The sequence below is a fragment of the Manacus vitellinus genome, unplaced genomic scaffold (genome assembly GCF_001715985.3).
Source record: "Manacus vitellinus isolate BGI_N305 unplaced genomic scaffold, ASM171598v3 scaffold_15_pilon, whole genome shotgun sequence".
Lineage (NCBI taxonomy): Eukaryota > Metazoa > Chordata > Aves > Passeriformes > Pipridae > Manacus > Manacus vitellinus.
In genome coordinates this window covers 7,640,007-7,658,518 of record NW_021939122.1, presented here as the reverse complement: position 1 = coordinate 7,658,518, position 18,512 = coordinate 7,640,007, and the positions used below count along the sequence as shown (strand labels likewise).

At 35.4% G+C, this 18,512-nt stretch overlaps 1 protein-coding gene across 1 annotated transcript in view; it reads right to left on the bottom strand.

The window, feature by feature from the left end:
• Positions 1–439: 439 nt before the first annotated feature.
• The window catches only part of KIF20B (kinesin family member 20B), a 36,853-nt gene continuing 18,780 nt past the window's right edge, over positions 440–18,512 (bottom strand). Inside the window, exons 21-34 of the mRNA XM_018069151.2 lie at positions 15,385–16,573; positions 13,915–14,053; positions 12,709–12,831; positions 12,185–12,245; positions 11,455–11,580; positions 11,054–11,187; positions 9,919–10,074; positions 8,681–8,857; positions 7,947–8,111; positions 4,976–5,179; positions 4,504–4,581; positions 3,586–3,733; positions 2,134–2,276; positions 440–663 (exon numbers count right to left, since the gene is read on the bottom strand). Coding sequence (XP_017924640.1) covers positions 586–663; positions 2,134–2,276; positions 3,586–3,733; positions 4,504–4,581; positions 4,976–5,179; positions 7,947–8,111; positions 8,681–8,857; positions 9,919–10,074; positions 11,054–11,187; positions 11,455–11,580; positions 12,185–12,245; positions 12,709–12,831; positions 13,915–14,053; positions 15,385–16,573 — 2,921 coding nt within the window. The 3' untranslated portion in view covers positions 440–585. The remainder of the gene's footprint in view (positions 664–2,133; positions 2,277–3,585; positions 3,734–4,503; positions 4,582–4,975; positions 5,180–7,946; positions 8,112–8,680; positions 8,858–9,918; positions 10,075–11,053; positions 11,188–11,454; positions 11,581–12,184; positions 12,246–12,708; positions 12,832–13,914; positions 14,054–15,384; positions 16,574–18,512) is intronic.

Below are 18,512 nucleotides of genomic sequence, written 5' to 3'. Positions count from 1 at the left end.
TGAATAGAAAATGTCAAATGTCAAGTGTGGGTCACTTCTAGTAGCAGATTATAATTATTTATTGATATTATAATCCCCAAAGAAAGAATATTATGCTTCTAAATCACTTAATTTAGAAGAATAAATACAAAACAGTTTAAAACACCAGTAATGGAAAACAACATATTTCTCCAGATAGTGCAAATTTCTTAATTTTGTCCCACGACAGAATTTTTTTAAAATCTTTTTAAAGAATTTATGGATACACAAGTATCGATGTGTAGTCATTTTTTTCCACTCAAAGTTATGGTGGGTATACAGGCTGTCTGAAAAAAAAAAAAGGCAACTAAAACCATTCCACATAGGCAGGCATAGCTCTTACTGCACAATGGGTAAGTTATGAGCACTTCCAAAGACACCATTCCTAACAACAAATAAACAAAATTTTCACACACAAGCTTTCTTGAATGCCTCAACTTTAATGGAGTCAGAACAATCCTATACAACTATATACAGATGTTGAAGCATGACTAAATATCTATTACTTCCTACATACAATCAGCTGGAAATATGCCCCAGCTAGGAAATACAAACACGTTTGCAAGATTATTTTACTATTCTTGATCGTAGCCGTCGCTTGATGATTAGATGATCACTTTCCTTTTCTTTTTGTTCTACAAAGATCTGAAAAAGATGGTATTAAACAATGGTTACTCAGCATTTCAGAGACAAATGACATAGACTTCTAGACCTGTATGACTAAGAGCATAGTTTTCTCCAGAATCTGTTTTGAGAATGAAATTTGCTTATTCACTGAAAGGGTGGTCAGTCACTGGAATAGGATGCCCAGTGGTAGAATCATCACCTGGGGGATATGCTTTAGTGGTGGACACAGTGCTGCTGGGTTAACAGTTGGACTCAATGATCTTGGAGGTCTTTTCCAATCTTTACAATTCTGTGATTCTATTACCTTTTAGTCAGAGGTCTCCAGGATAGAGAGACCGTTTTAGTGCATCATAATGAGCTACAAATACCAGAAACACACAAAATCCCATTTTTTTTTTCTGGAACAAATACCAAGGTCCAAAGAAAAATGTGATCTGAAAGCAGCTTTCGGTTCTAATTCCTAATATTCATTTCATGATACAAGAAGTGTTCAGAAAACACAGGTTTTAGCTTAAATTTTTACAGCTTTCTCTGACTTTTCCAGGATTCAGTCTTTCACTTTTTCATTCACTTCCAAGCTTCTTCACTCTTTTTGCTCTGCATTTCTACCATTTTTGTTTTCCTCTTATGGACAGCATTTTGGTTTCTGCAACATCCATTCATACAATTTACAGGAAATTCAACAGGATATCTCAGTATGGGCAAATGCTTACTATAGCATGGGGAAGAAAGGATTGAAGAGAATGAAGGGATATACTTCAGAAGCAACAGAGCAAGAAATTCTCAGCAGTATAGTTACTGTCAAAACCATTCAGTTGAATTTCAGAAACAATACATAAACTCTGGCCTATAAGGCTTTTCATAGACTGACTTAGATAGGGCAACACAATTTAACCACATCCAGAAGGCTATTTAAACTGTGTTTTGAAAAGCATGGATGCTATTATGCCCAAATATCAGCTGGGCATAAATAGAATTCAAAACCACCTTACGTGCTCACTTACCCTGTAACATTAATTGTACATGTAGACCTTTATCTTTAGTATTTCAATCATGTTATTCCAAATCTATGGATCCCTTAATGGTCTCTATTTCTATTCTCCCTTTATGTTACACTTAAACGAACCTCAGCTACTGGAAACACAAACTCAGACTTAACTGCTGAAGCACAGGAAAAAGTAATCCTCCACATACTACGACTAAGATATCTATGAATCCAAATGTAAAGATATCTCCACGATTGTTGTATCACCCATACAGTAAGTCAGCAGTCAAAGAGAGAAGACAAGTGAGAAAACAGAGAAAATTAAGTAAAACAGCAGAAAGAAAAGACCAAAAGGAATGGTTATGCAGAATCAAAAAGTAAGTTGTTATTTTAAAACCTCTTTTGCAACCTTCAGATTTGTTTTGTTCCCCTACTAGTTTATTTTAAACTAAGATTACAGAAAAACATTACAGTGGGCAAAACAGTAACCTGTAATCACTTACTGAAGAAACAGGGATATGTAGGGGGGAAGAAATGTCAGTTGAATACAGCTTTCTCTTAGCTCGTTTGGGCTTGAGCTCATCTTCTTTGACTTTTTCTGGTTCTGCAGACTTGGGAGAGCTTATTGTCTCAATCAGCTTCTTTGCTAGAAAACAAGTTATATTGTCATGATTTTGTGAGCCTCAAAATTCATTAATAAAGAAAGCTTTATTAAAGCAGTTTAAAATGAAACCGATGTAGTCTGAAGTTCAAATATAAAAATTCAGAAGTGGTATTTGACTACCACAGTTTTCTATAGCTGGAAGCAGTTTTCTGTATCTTCAGATGCAAAAGTTTAAAGGACACATTTAAATAGCACATTAAAAATCAAACAGGATTCAGATCTCGCTGCAAGTTAAAGACTTCTGAATTGAACAGATTTAAGTTCTTTGTGCTGACACAAGCATAATGTAGAGTCAATTTTCTCTCTATATTTGTGTAGTTTTATCAAATTAGTACTAGCTCTATAGAGGAGTGTATGCACTAGAAAGCAATAAGAAGTCCCAAACAATACTCTTATACAAAGAGGAAAAAGATAAAGGACATGGTAATAAAGGTTATAAAGCAGAACTCATTTGCTCAGATCTAATATTTTAAGGATGAAATTTTGAGTAGTCTGAATTTGGTTTCCATTGGTAATAAATGCTGTCCTCATGGAACCAATATAACAAACCTGACTTATGTCAAATAAATAAAGATGCAAGACAAGTTTTCAAGCTGGTACAGGAGCTTATTTCAACTGCCCACATTAAATAATGACTGACCTTGTTTTAAACAAATAAGTAATAGTGTCTTTTAGAATTTAACATTGGCAATTTCTTGTGCCTTCTGCTAATTTTTTTTTAAACACAGTAATCCAGAGACCATGTCTTACTGTGGAAAAGAATAAAAGTATATTCTTCAATGGAAAGTCCTAGAAGTTAACCTTACCAAGGCTACGCTCAAACTTAACAAAATCCATTAATTGCTCCATATTCAATTTAATGAAGTCTTCCAAATATTTTCATGAGACACTGGCTTTCAGATTCTGTAGAACCAATCTTCCCCTCTCACATACATAAAAAAACATCAAGAAAGTTTCCACAGAAACAAGGCATTGCTTATAAAACACGGTAAGATTTGGAGTTTGGATTCATCTCTTGATTTTTGTAGAGCAGCAGGGCAAGTTTCTAATGTTGCCTTTACCTGTAAGTAAGTACAAAGTAACTCTGGTATTCTGAGCCAAACAGTTATCATTGCTTTTATGATATGTGTGCACACATCCCACACTGCATCTTTCATTCCACTTGGTTTACCTTTCACACTTAACCTAAACTTTAGAACCATGTGTCCTTGCAGTCAAGATAAACTCTTCTACTCTGCCATTCTGCTATGCCCAGAGAACAGGGAATAAGCCTTATTTATACTGTACAAACCTTTGGAGTGAATAATAGTAGGAGAACTTTGGAAAAAATCACCAAGTTTCTGGAATGTCCCATCTTTCTTCTTAGCTGACTTTTTACTTAAAGTAGATTCTTGCTTTCTTAAGGGGTATTCTTTCCTAAGAGACTGAGCAGTCGACATCTGTATAGAAATACAAGTTTATTGTTTAAACTGAAAATTGACTTATCTTCATGTTTAATTTCATTTTATTTTACTTCAATGTTATTTTCATGCTGACAGTTTAAGCTTTGCTACTGACACCTCTGTTCAGTTTAGTAATGATACCACTACAGCAAGAAATGTAGACAACCTCATTTTATACCCAGAATTAAAAAAAACAAACACCAAAGTTTCACAGAATACATTTAAGGACATGAGTCATATAGGAAACAAATAGTTACCTTTTTGAAAAAGTCAGATTCAAAGTTATACAGTATTTTATTAGACAAGATGGTCTAATTATAAATAAAGTAAGAAGAATCTGATGAGGCAAATAGATGTACTATCCAATCTCTGAATCTGCCCAGGTTTCCACTATGGCCTAAAATAATCTTTTTATAATTGCCATAAATATAGGTAATATAAACCTCAGTTTTAGTTCAAAGGCATTGTCTATAACATCACATTCTAATAGTATGCTCAAAGTAGTCTGGGTAACTATTCAACATGTAACATCCTTCCCTTTGAATCATTGCACACTGCAGCTAGGACACTACACGTTCTTGGCAAATACAGACACTCTCTTTGGTTGGCTTACGGAATTTAGTAGAAAGGCAACATAAGCGTTTGAAGATCCTATTCAAGTACACAGATAAGGATAAGATACTGCCTCATAAGAATATTTGCTCCTTTAACAAGTCCACCTTTACAGAAAAGGCTAAACTAACTTCCAAAATGGAACAAAATCAAACCATTTTTTTGTTGCTTGTAGAAGGTGAATCAGCCACTGCAGGTTTTGCATTTCTCTTGTTCTCACTTTTCACAAAATCCTAAAAAATTAGGAAATTAGAAGAAATAATAATTGATACCAATGATTGCATAACCAAAAGAGGCAATTTTACAGAACTGGTCTATGATCCCACAGATCAGAGCTGGAGACAGGAAGAAATGTCTTCCTGTCACCAGCAGGGAGAGAGAAATGTAAAAGGTAAAGAGAAAGTGCAAATTAGGGACAAGAGTCCAGAGTCTGGATCAGTTGAAGTCTATGACCTTAATCAACACAGGCCAGAGATCCACCACTTGGGGAGGCACAAGGTTTAAATATACCCTACGTATATCCTTAGGATCTCAGTGAAAAATCAGAAGGATAGAGTTTAAGTAAATGATCAGAGTAATACACTGAAAAGCTCCACTACAGATTTCATCAGTTGGTTTAGTTCACACCTCGTTCATCTCTACACTCTTCCTTTTCCTTCTTGGCTTGAGCATTTTAACTGTAACTGGTGATATGCTGCCCTGGTGCTTCACCTCCATCTTATTGGGTTGCAGAGGTGTGAACTGGATTTCCATCTCTGGTTTTGGGAACCGACTCGTTTTTCCATCTTCCGTGGACACTTCAGAAGAGTCAAGGACAATTTCTGAATGGTCCTGTAAGTATATGGAAATTTTAAGAAAACAAGTTTTAAAATAACTATGAGTTAAATAGTATTATACATATCCCTCCCACTTTTGCAGTGGATTGCGAAGTAAGAATTTTTATTTTCCAGCTGTTAGCTTCCAGAACACTTCCAATAGAAGCATTCCAAAGAAATCTACAGCAGAGTATTTTAGAATTTTTTTTTGTTAAATTTTTACAAGTTAACATTTGTGTCTATGATTACAGAACTTTCCCTGCCGAACTCAACCTGATACTTCGTTTCCGAGTCATTTTCCTCAAGGGCAGAGACAACTAATCACAATTTTCACAGCTAGGGGTAGCAGAATTGACATGATTTTCTCCATCTTAACTCTGCTGCTCCTTAGGAACTAGGCAGTAATAGCAGCTTTTGCAAGAAAAGTATAATCTTTCGCTATCTTATCTTTAGAGAGCTTTCCCTTCACTTCTACAGCAGAGAAGTTAAATTGTGTAAGTAAGGTCCAACTGGCAAGCAGTCTGCCCTGTTATTGCTCACCCATTTAAAAGAATTTATATTTTTTCTCCAGCTGACATATCTAATAATCAGCCACTTCATATGCATCAGTGAGAGGTAAGTTTTCAAGAGTACACAGTTGAAGTCAGATATAATTATTCACATAATTATATTATACAGCTTTTATTTCTACCAAAAGCCGCTAAATCAGGTGATCTGATCATCAAGGCATTTGCAGAATAAAACTTTAGAATCATTCAGGCAACAGGACACATTTTATTCCCTACTGTGCATTTAGCAAAATCCGTGCTACTGCATAAAATTTTCAAAGTTTTATACCAAGCTCAATTAATGAGAAGGCACTGCTAGGACACTGAGATTATGAATAATTCTCTTTACCTTCATCATATCTTACTGGAATATTTTTTCCAGCTACAGGACTAACCTTGCTTTGTTCTCCCACAAACTGTAAATACTTATAATGAATAATATGAGAATATGCTACACTGTAAACCTCAAACTATTTTGAGTTTCCTAAAGTTACAGCATAAAAGCTCAAGTGCAGATAGCTAAGGAACACCGAGGTTGAAAGACAACAGGAGTTTAAGACAGTAACATCAGTTCACAATGAGATCATGTGTCCTGGTGGGTCTCACCAACTACTTCAATACTCTGCCTTCAGGAATGGAAAACAGATGCTTTGTAGGGATAACATGTGTGATCCTGGTCACCTCATCTGTTCCATCAATACCCTCGCAGCACTCTCAGTTTTTGCATTAGAAATGTCAGATACACCTTTGCCTAATCCTCAGAGTATCCATCTAAAAATACATTTATAGACTTCTACTATAATTTTTCCTAATCCCTGATGATGGTATTGGTTTTCACCACCTTCAGAAGACCACTAGCTCCTTCATATAGAAATATGCTATTTTACCTGTTTTAAAATAAACTCCTATCAGTTTCAGCAAGTGCTGCCCATTTCTTGCAGGATTTTAGGAAGGACAGTTCTGCCTTCTGTTTACCCCCAACCATGACTTTTTTTAAGCTTCAGCTCCATGACCCTCCACTGGCCTTAACCTCTTCTAATTAGAGTGCCAGCCTCTCCACACAAGGCAGGAGACACATATTGCCTTGATCATTTTAGCTCTTTTTCTTTCTCTCCACTATGATTTTCCTGATAATTATTCGACTTCCCCCCAGAACTTTACCCCATTCACTTCAACACCACCACAACAGTTTCTCACACAATGATCATGGTAATAGACTCTACCTATCCATAACACCAAATATTGTTGCTACTGCCTTAAGGTAAGTACTTCAGCACTAACCATTCACAACACATCTTCTCTGATTTTATAGCAAAAACCTAATTTTATGGTGATCTCTTAGCTGCTATTACAAAGCTACATTAAGCAGTAACCCTCCCAAGAGCTTGTACATCACAAGCTTTATCTATACAGCACAAGCTGAATTGATGAAACAGCAAGAAACTAGCCATACAGTCCTACTTGCCAATAGACAGGAAAGAGATGAAGAGATGCATTTAGCATTCAGTCAAGTTCTGCAGTAAGAGGAGAATCATATCTTGTAGCAGCCAGGGAAGGGACTGCTACGAAATCCATGCTCAGATCTGTTCATTATTAATTAGCGATGGAGTCACATAGCATTAATTCCATTTAGAAGGAGAATGACCTCATTAAATAGTGTTCATGATGCATACAAGGGTTCAGTCAGAATCAGAAGTCTCTGTACAAGGCTTTTTTGTTCAGGAAATAGGCAAAATAGAACTTTTCCTTGTGTATACCTCAAATATTATTTTGTTTTGGTTTTAAGTGGGATGCAAGATACTGCTTTATTCTTGTGAACCTCCATATGGGCTGGTAGCTTTAATTACAGAATCATCTTACCACACCATAGGTGACATCATGAAAAGTTGTTTGAGTTGAAATCCCCTTAATACTGACATACTCAAACTGAGATGACACTACAAATACTATGTCTCCAAATCTCTAGAACCTGGATTAGTTAACTAGTTTTCCCTCATGTGTAGAAGTTCTATAATGTATAGAGATAGCATTCTATTAACTAAAGTACTCATTTTCTGAGAGTGAGTGTGAAAGAGAAGAAGAATAAGCAAGAACTGAAGATATACCTAAAGTACAAAGAACTACAAAAACGTATTAGGAGATTCCCAAAACTATATACAGAAATATATACTGAGAAAACAACAAACCAAAGTTAATATCATTAGTACATATTTTCTATAAATTAAACAAACATACCTCTTTGCTTACAGACTGATCAGTTTTATCTTGTCCTTCTGCAGGTAAAGGTACTTCTGACAAAGACTGAGGGCTTACACGGTTAATGTGTTGTTTCAATTCCTTTATAAAATCATCTTTCTCAGCCAATTGTTTTCTTAGTTCTTCTACGTCATTTTCCTTACCCTAATAAACAAAGCAAAAATTGCCAAAAATTGCAGGAGATTGGCAGAAGAAAGTAATACATATCAAAAGCATCATTATGTTTACTTGGTAGCATCAGTTCTATCACTGTGGGCTAAAACAGTCAGGTATCCAATACAAAGCCAGTAATTTAATGCCTCTGTGTAAAGTGAAAAAAAGTTTTATAACAGTCTGGGAAAATGTAATGCAAAACTCTTTGTTTTACTATACTTGTTTAGAATAAGTTCACCTCCTATTTGTTCATTAAGTTCTTAGTGCTGTGAAAAAGGCAACAAATGTGATAGTTATTTCAGATATCCAGCCCAAATTCGCAATCAGAGCATTTATTTGCCCTACTTAATATTTTGAAACCTCAGTTACTATTACGAATTCTGTTTCAAGCAAACATAAAGCTTTTCTTCTTTAAATTATCTGCAAAAGGTTTTCATATAACAGTGTTTAAGAACAAAAAGGAGAGCCAGAATGCCAAGTGCAACAATACTGTTTTGCAGAATTAAAGGATAACAAAAACAAACAAAAAATCACAAAGGAAGAAAACAGAGAGAACTGACCTTTTCTGAAGCCTTTAGTGCAGCCTGTTTCAGCTCCTCTATTTCTTTGTCTTTTTGTGTGGTGCTAGAAGCCAAACTCTTGAGCTGTACTTCCAAAGCTTCTACTAGTTTATCTCTTTCCTCACGCCACTTTTGAAGATTACTATCCTTCTCTACCAGCTGTGCAGCAAGTCTTTCCTAAAGAGGGAAAAAGGATAGGTTAGAATAGAAGACCACTTCTACACAGTGTCTGAACTGTTCTGGTAGTTTTGTTTTGCATAGTTAGTACTATTTTATGGCTTTAGTAAACTTAAGAGCCTATGCAGATCTTAAAAAGCTCGCACAGAATTAGTTTCACTACAAATATGCAAAAGTAAACCATTTTTCAATTAGAAAATTTGTATTTATATTTATACTCTTCGTGAAGAGAATTTTTTAAGAACCACCACTCATGTTTGCTTGCTCAAAGATTTTGCTAGTAACAAGTCTCAGGCAAGAAAAGTCACAGATAAAGTGAAAGTAGTTCTAGCTCCTAACATCCTCCTCTACTGATTTGCAGGTCCAGAAAGTCATTGCTAACTACCTCTAGATGCAAATACAGTTTTAGATTCTAGAGGTTCATATAAAAATTTCATATGCTTAAGAAATTACAAAATTGACACAGTTCAGTGACCAAGTAAGGCATCTTAGTTATTAACCATCAGTCACTCCAATGCTAGTCAAAACCCCAGCATATACATCAAGTATTTTCATTCTATATCTGGAAAACGCTTTTTCTAACAACTTATCTTCCTTTCTTTCTTGCCTTTTCTCTTCCTTCTAAAGTCTCAAAAATTGTTTGCTTGGGCTTTTTCTTGGTTTTGTTTTTTTTTTAAGAAAATCCAAGCAAGAAATCTTATTTTCCAAAGTGAGCTTCCTTAGCTTCAGGCAAGGAGCAATTCATTTTAGCATAGGTTATTTACTGGTGTTTTACATACAATACGAATTTTGAAGACTTCATAGTGAGGTGGTAGTATAGGACAGAAAAGAACTGGCATGGTAACTTTCATTATGCAGTAAGTTTTTTCATTTTATGATCCTCCTACTTTTCCCTTTTCATATTGAGAAGATCTCATGTAGGCTTTGCCATATGAGAAAGTCAGGGAAATCTGACAAAGGCCAGCTATCTCAAGTGCCCACACTGTTAACACTTGACATGACATTTGCTCTGTACTAAAGCTTTACACTAGAAGACTCTGCTGAGACATCCAGTCACTTACAATTTCTGCTTGTTGCTTTACATGATGTTCTCTGTTCTCCACAAACTTTCTCATTTCTCTGTTGAGATGATTCTCAGCTTCTTTTATTTGATTTATGAGTTCCATTTTTTCCTCAAGCCACTTCTTTCTATCAGTTTGATACTTTGCCTCATTTTCCTATTTTGATGAAACCAGAAATAATACCATAGGTAGAAATAAAAAAAAAAAGACTTAAAATTCAGAATACCATTGAATTTCAAAAACATAACAGAAATACTAGCACAGTTCTATTCCAGCATATTCCCAAATGCAAGTATTACATTCTCATTTGTTCTTCCCTACTGAAAAAAATTTATCAATTTTCAGCACTTGTTATTCAGACTGGCAAATCTTCATGTAACAGAGGTGGTTTTTTCCTCAAAATGTTCTGGGTAAGTTACAAACACTATAAAACTTACACCAAAAGTAATGATAAAGAGATTTTTTAACTTAAAAATCCCCAATCTTTTATGCTGCCTTAAAGGACATGTTAGAAAACTAACTTCAGTTTCATGACTGAAAGGTAAAGAATGCAGTACAGTTTGAATGAAAGGCAGAGATAGCTCATACCTAAGCATGTCACTTCAATCCACAGCAACCTTGTCTCCTCTATCACAGTCAAACATCAGACATTTTACCACATAAGACAGAAGGCACCTGTAAAGGTGCTCAGAAAGAAAGTCTACTTTCTATTCCAAGGAGAATTAAAAGTAAGCTCTCTGCCTTACAGAAAGGGCTCACAGGTCATGCAGCAAGCACAAGATCTTGAGAGAGTTTGATTTAGCAACTGACAGGAAAGATGTTTGGAACAGATATCAGGAGCTAGATCAAGATAACTAAGAGGAGACCAGCTACAGAAGCACCTTGCATGATAGTAGCATAATTCAGGGGATGGTGCACTTCATTACAGGGCATAAGTGATGCCACATATTACAAAGACACTGCATCCAGACTTCACTGCACTGGTGCACTGCAGCTTTCAGAGGAGGTTTCCTTTACCAGTGAAACAATTTGCCATATCATGCCCTCCCTTTTGAAAGGGATGCAAAAAAAATTTAGACTCCTAAAGGGAAGTTATAGTTTTAAAACTATGTATGAATTACATGTTATATTTTACCTTCAGTTCTTCTTGCAGCTTCATTAATTCCTCGTTTTCATTTACGGTTTTCTCATTTTTGCTTATCTTTCGCTGCCAGTCAGTATTGCTCTGGTTATTCAGCTCTTTGTATTTCTGCTTCCATGTTTCCAGTTCTAGTCAGAATACAAAATGAATTCGCATTGAACTCACACAGTTTTGAACACTTATTTGACCATGTTCACACCCTTCTACTAAAGTTACGTGGGTTTACCAGCTATGATCACAAACAGAAAACAGAAGCTTTTCAAAAAAATTGCTGTGTTACATGAAAGTAATGCCTAGATAACAATTAACAAGTAAACCCAGAAATTTAAAGCAGCTATCACAATACACATTCAAAATAATTTTGCCTCCCTGCTCCCTTTTCATGAAGAGATTACCTAAAACTAATCTGTTGGTCTCTTCTAATTTGGCTTCAAGCACTTGATCTTGTTCCATCTGAGTCTGTTCTTGTTCTTCTAATGTCATCCGCATATCTTCAATTATTTTTTCCTTCGCACACAGATCTGAAAATTTGAAAATTAATTTACAGATGAGCCTCCTCCTAGTTCCCACCATTGTCTCCCAAAGTGTCTTGATTACAAGTTGTTTCCCCATTTCCTGATATTAAAAGCTCCATTAGAAAGAAATAGGGCATCTCTACTGAACTTTCCAAATCTAAAATTCTTAAGTGATTCTGTTCTCAGCAACTTGATTTAGATGTGTTTCGGTGTTAAATGTCAGGCTACTCATGGCTATGAGAAACTAACCACTGTTCAACTGCTAAATGTTTACCAAATCTGCAGAAACTAATATTGTGCTAGTTCATGCTTTTGTTTAAACGGACAACTAAAATGGCAAATAAATCCCAACATTTAATAAGTTAACACTGATACTTTCTCCAAGGCTCACATTTCTTATTCTGAGATTGTTTCTTTGCTTACTATATCTCTAATAATGATTCAATACAAATATTTCTTGTGAGATTTTAATGTCCAAGTTGGAATTTCTCAGTATTTTAAAATATAAATACACAAGACTCTCCAAATTTGTGCTCAACATGACCACCCATTATGTTGACACTCCACATACACACAAAAAAAAAAAGGAACAATAATGGCTTTTTCTGACCTTTATGTGTTTCCTCGTACTGTTTGGAGATTTCTTCCAGCTTCTCGTTATTCAACTGCTCCTAAATAATACATTGAAAGCAAATTAAAGAAAACATGTTGAAAGAAACAAATATATATGCTAGAAATTAGTGGCTTTTCATTGTGAATTTAATAAATGATGAATCAAGTATTTAAGACAAACAGTCCAAATAAGTAAGTTCTTCATATAATATAAAGGAGCAATCAAGCTGCTTAAAAAAAAAAAAAGAGGAAGACAATACAAGTAACATATCTAAGTGTCACTAATCAGAAAATCTGAAGGTATTAAGTATGTATTTGCTAGGTAGATTGTCAAATTGTTTTAAATAGAGCCATGTCCTGCATGAGAATTTCTTTAAACGTTTTTCATTCATCTGTTAAAACTAATTTCAGCTGGCTACTCTTTTACCCCAACTTGTATAAGCTTTTTCCACCTGCTTGGAAAACTCAATATTGGATTAGTTGAAAAAATAAGAACAAGGAAAATTTTAGGAAAAAAAATACCTTTTTAAGTTTCAGGATTGTGCGCTGTTTGAACTCCAATTCTTCACTAAACTGGCTTTTAATTTGCTCCAGCTCACTAACTTTTTTCCTCAGGGTTTTCTCCTCAGATTGCATTGTACACACCTGCAACAAGACAGCAAGCAAAACTAACATTTAGTTATAAGCCTTCTACAATCTCTGTCAGATGTCTAAATAACCAATTACTTTAATTAAGAGTCAAATTTTTGCAAGTATCTTAGCTAAATTCCAGGGGCTGGTAGAACATTATACTGTACATCCTTCTGAGGAAAGGATTTTAACCATAGAGTATTACATTTGAAAGGAGGGGGGAAAAACCCAAACCCAACCAACTTAACAAAAATTCCACCCCTAAAAAAACACCACAAAACCCAAATAAAGGGAAAAAAACTCACTCTGAAAACACAACAAAAAACCCCAAACAAACCACAAACCCGGAAATGGCCTAATTAAGCTACAATTTATTGTCCTTTAAAAAAAAGTTTTCTGACAGGGGACCTTATCCACTCCTTGCTATTTCTCAAGCAGAAGATTATACACTGAATGCTGCGTAGGAAAGGCTGCTGGTGAAAATGTTAATACTCTTTAATTTCCAAGGCTAAACTCTTGGAAGTCTTTTGGATTTTAAGTTTTTGCAATATCCCATGAGGTTCTAAAAAAAAAAAACTTACTACCTGCTAACTTTTACCAATGTTAATTGTCAGTATTGAGTTATTCCATTTATTAATTTCTTCTCCCCAACCTTAATAGAAAACATAGCTCAGACTTAAAAGTTAGTGCTTTCCTTTTCTGATTAGTCTATCTTTTCCTCTCAGAGATCAGCATTTTCCACAAGTCTGAAGTCAGCACAAATAACAGTGTAAGATTACTGTTGTTACAGAGATTATAAAATCCTTCTGCATAATCAGATTGGTCATAGCTTTCACAACTCTTTCTCAAGGGTATTAATAAAAATTTACGTGACCCTTCAATATCTGTACTAATCTATGTTCTAACATCTGGTCTTTAGTTTACAACTTCAATGGCTATGTAAGTTAAAATTCAATGTTACTGTAGATATATTGCTCAAAGTAGCCTTATTATGAATCACTTTTAACATCTGTAGCCTGAGATTTGTGAAAACCAGTTTTAGTAACAGAACCCCAGGCACAAACCTGCAGAAGAAACATTTTGCCTATGGTTACCAACCTCTTTTTGTACTTGCTGAATTTGTTTCTTGGCATCAGAAAGTTTCTCTTTCAAATCTGTATATTCTTCCTCTTTCCTCTGCAAATCTTTCTTCAAACTTTGTACAAGAGCAGAGCTCTCAGAAAGATCTTTACGTAGCCTTGGGTTAGAAATAAATAAAATTAGTCTTACACATCTCAAAAAACAGCTTTCACACATTAACTCAGGCTCTTTCCCAGTTTTATTCAGGAATAGAATCTTGGCTCTAGCAGATCAGCGACAAGCTTTATAATTGTACTTTTGGATTTCAATTTCTTATTATATGATCCTGAAGTAACAAACTGCTCAGATTCATTTCTGAACACTGACATCTTTTTAAATATTACTTTTTTAAGCACAGTAGAGCAACCATTTTTATCACTAGGTGACCATACAAAGTAACAAAAAGGAACAAGACTAATATCAAACAAGTTTGAGCTTGATAACTACACATCCCAGTCCTTGTAAGGATCAAATAAACAAAAATTCAAATAAAAAAAACAATAACATAGCAGCAAATGCTGCCCTCACAAGTGCTACAAAGCAAAAAATAAGTTTGATGGGTTCATTTTTAAATGGTCACATTTATTTCAAAGAGTTTACAGTAAGACATCCTGGATTTTTACCTTTGAACTAATTAATAGAAGGTTTTTTCGATAAGTGCCAATACAATACAAGGCCTTACAAAAGGAAAACCTATCAAAGCTTTACAAGCATAGGGTTGGGGATCATCAGACCTTCATTCTAAATTGTACTTTGGAGTATGTGCAGGTACTCAGATACAGCACCAAAGAAACTATAGTCAGTAGAAGGGCTACATAGCATCTTAAAGCTATTTTTACATAATTATAATTTTTTAACATATAACAAATATAATCTCTCAGATACATGCTCTTATTTCTTAAAGATTTAAAAAGTAGAGGGAGGTGAAGAAAGTTCTACCCTCCTATGACTATTATTCCTTCAGGTCTTACAGTAGATTTTGTTCAGTTAGAATAGCTATTACCAAACCCAACTGTTTATTGTTGTTTACTCCCTAGGCTTTTTTTTCTTTCTTCTTTTCCTTTTACCACCCAGTCCTTTCCAAAGACAACATTGCCTTCTTTGGTACATTAAACTATATGTGATTTCTTTCAGAAAGGGTATGCAACAAAACTATTAGAAATCCCCAAATAATTAATTTCCTTGTATGCTCCTATTCCCCCACTCAATAGTTCCACATGATTTAGATCTATATTTTTGAAAGAATAAACAAACAGGTGGGGAAAACACAGCCAACAGAATATGTAAATATAAAATTCAAGTAGTGTATTGAAACTTTTGAAGCAGTTTGTTTAATCAAGTTTATAAACAAGGAAATGTGTTATATCAAAATAAATTGATGTTGACATAAGGGATTTTTAACTTAGGTCTATTGTCAAAGGGTTATGAGTAATCTTGTTATTTACTTACAATTCTATAGATTGTTTTTGCTCATCCTCATTTTTCTCCTTTTCCTGAAGAGCATGTTTCATGTTCTCCAAGCTGTTTGTCAACTGCACAACTTCATCCTTCAGATTTGCTTCTTGATCGTTCAGTTCTTTCAGTTTTTTGTCCGACTTGGTACATTTCTCTTGGAGAGCTACTGTACTACTTTGTAGATTTAAAATAGTAGATTCTTTTTCTTTAAGTACTTCTTCTAATTTTTTTATGTTGTCATCTTTAGCTTCCAATACACACTCAAGATCTCTTAATTTTCCCTCACATCCATTAACTTTCTCCTGAAACTGTGCAATTGCTCTCTGATCTTCTGCAGCCTGTTTTTCAAAATCCTGAGTTTTCTTCAGGATTTGCTCTTGTAACTGACTCATAACATCTTTTTCCTTTACAGACTGATCATCTTGACTTGCAATCTCATTTAATTTTATTTTTAGTTGATTATTGTAATTCTCACTGTCATTAAGTCTCTTCTTTAAGTCTGCAACTTGTTGAAGCAGTTCTTGAATCTGATGACTTTTTTGTGAAGATGCCTTAATCACAATTTTGCATTCTTCCCAAATGGTTTCAATACTGCGGTGAAAGGAGCTCTCCTGTCCCAGATCTGCTGTAGAAGCAGTTTGGAACTGCATAGATACAGGACTCATTTGAGATGTCTGTGGTTCATCTTTTTGAGGGTCTAAGGAGTCCTTTAGATCAACTAAATCAGTATCCATAGTGTAAGACTCTAAGTGACATTTATACAACTCATCTACTTGGGACTGCATTGTTTTAATTTGGGACACTTTATCAATTATATTTTGTTCAGCAGCTGTTACTTGGTTATTTAGCTGAATAATCTTTTCTTCTTGTTCCTCATTTACAGCTTTCTGTTTCTCCAATTTGGAAACAGTCTCCTGATAGTCAGCTTGACATTGCTGAAGCTCTTCACTTAAGCCATAAGCCCTTTCTTCAGAAGCAGACAGCTTCAGATGCAAGCTTGTTATCTGCCAACTTAACTCTTCTTTTTTATTTTTTTCTCTTTGGCATTGCTCTTCAAGTGCAGCTATCTGACCTTCCAAGGTTTCAGTTCTTTCCTTCAGTGCCAGTATTTCTGCATAGGTCTCAGAATTATTAGTTCTCTTTGGATGAAGAGAGCAATTTTCCCATCTCCCTGTCTTATCTCCTAAAAACAAAAACAAAACAACATCATCAATAAAAAATATCCATAGAGCTCAGGTTGATTAAAATCAACAGTGCAAGTCTCTAGCAATACAAACTGCAATTGCTCTACAGAAAATGATCACTGTCTGAAAGCCACACCCTTACAGCATTTTGGAGTCTTGAAGTAGTTAGAGCCCTTGCAATAGATGCCTCTTGGTCTTCGAGGCATAATTTGCAGAAAGAGGTGTGCAGAAGACTTAAAAAAGTTTGTAATGGTTCTATTCCAGCCTTTATTCCATACCACTAGCAGAAAAATCTAGCTAGTTTTACTAGTATTTATAACACTTATGAGCTAGATAACATTCACAGTTATATCTAGTTTCCACCTTCACTGATTCAACAATCCCTCTAAATAGAACCAGCAATTACCCACCCTACATTTAGCAGATCAATGGTGTTGTATGCTTTTCTGAGAAGTTTTATTCACACTCAATATCATGTTACTTTAAAAGTAAAGCTAAAACTCCAGCATGTTTTTTGTTTGATTTTTTTTGTTTTGCTTAGTGTTTGGAACCTTCGCCGCTTCTTTGTTCAATAGGTTTCTAAACTAGATAAAAGGATAACTATTAATGCCCACACCTAATATGTTGCATGTAAAGTTCTCCACGAAAGATTTATAACATATTAACCCAACTCCAAATTACCATAAGTATTTTATTAGCTTGACTCTTTTTTTCCCAAAGTAATGAGCAATTCTAACTAAAAACCACATGTATTTCATCACCTTCAAAAAATGACTCTGGTTGTATTTCAGACAAGTGTTTTAGGAACAGTTGTGTTCCTTTAGTGACATGCATTTTAGTATTAAATCAAGCCTGACTATCTCTAAGGATTAGGTCATCATAACCATGTACTACAGGAAGATAGTATGGATTCTTGTGACTACTGCAACTACAGTAAGGCAGAGTTCAGCCGTCATCTCACTTGGGGAGCATCAAGCACATAGGTACATGTGTACTGCATGGAAACATCCTCTGAACAGATCCAGCAAGTTTTATAGTCCCTAATTTGAGTCACTAACAAAAAGTCATGCTGAATATTAGCAGTAGTGTTTTGGTCTTTAGTGATTAAAGTCCCCAAGACACTTCTTTTCTCTTGCTTTTCTGTAGCTTTTATGTTCTACTATTGGTAGGCCCAGCCACTTCCTGTGGAACTTTCCTGACACTGAAGAACTGAGACAATGCAACCCTCCTTAATCCTCTCAGTCGTGAACCTGGTGGCTGTCAGCTTGTCTAACCATGCCTGGAATATGAGAGTTATCTGCCTCTCCCACCTTCTAGGGCAGTAAATATTAAAGTTCAATACCCAGGGCAAGAAGTGCTTCGTTCATAGAATCATAGAATATCCTGAATTGAAGGGAGGCACAAGGATCATCGAAAGTAGCACTGCTCTCCAGCCTCTCATTCCCTAGCCTATACGTACATCCAGGGTTGCCCTGTTCCAGGTGCAGAATCAAGCACTTATCTTTGTTAAACTTCTCACAGTTGGTGATTGCCCAGCCCTCTAATTTGTCTAGATCTCTCTGCAGGGCCTCTCTGCCTTCAAGGGAGTTGACAGCTATCAGTGGCAAACTTACTTAGTATAGCTTTGGATCCCACATCTGCATCATCAATGAAGATGTCAAAGAGAACTAGGCCTAGGATGGAGCCCTGCAGAGCCCCACTAGCGATGGGTCACTACCCTGAGGTAAACCCATTCACTGTAACTCTTTGCACCATAAACTTAAAACTGACCTACTGCAATGAGTGTTCCCACATTCTTTTACTGCACACTGTAATGAATGATAGTCCACCCTTCAGTTTATTCACTGTCTGCAGCCTCAGTTTTCTATGATCGTGTGAATTTGACAATTCTCATTTTACAGAAAGAGAAGGCCTTTCACCCTTTTGTCACATATGCTT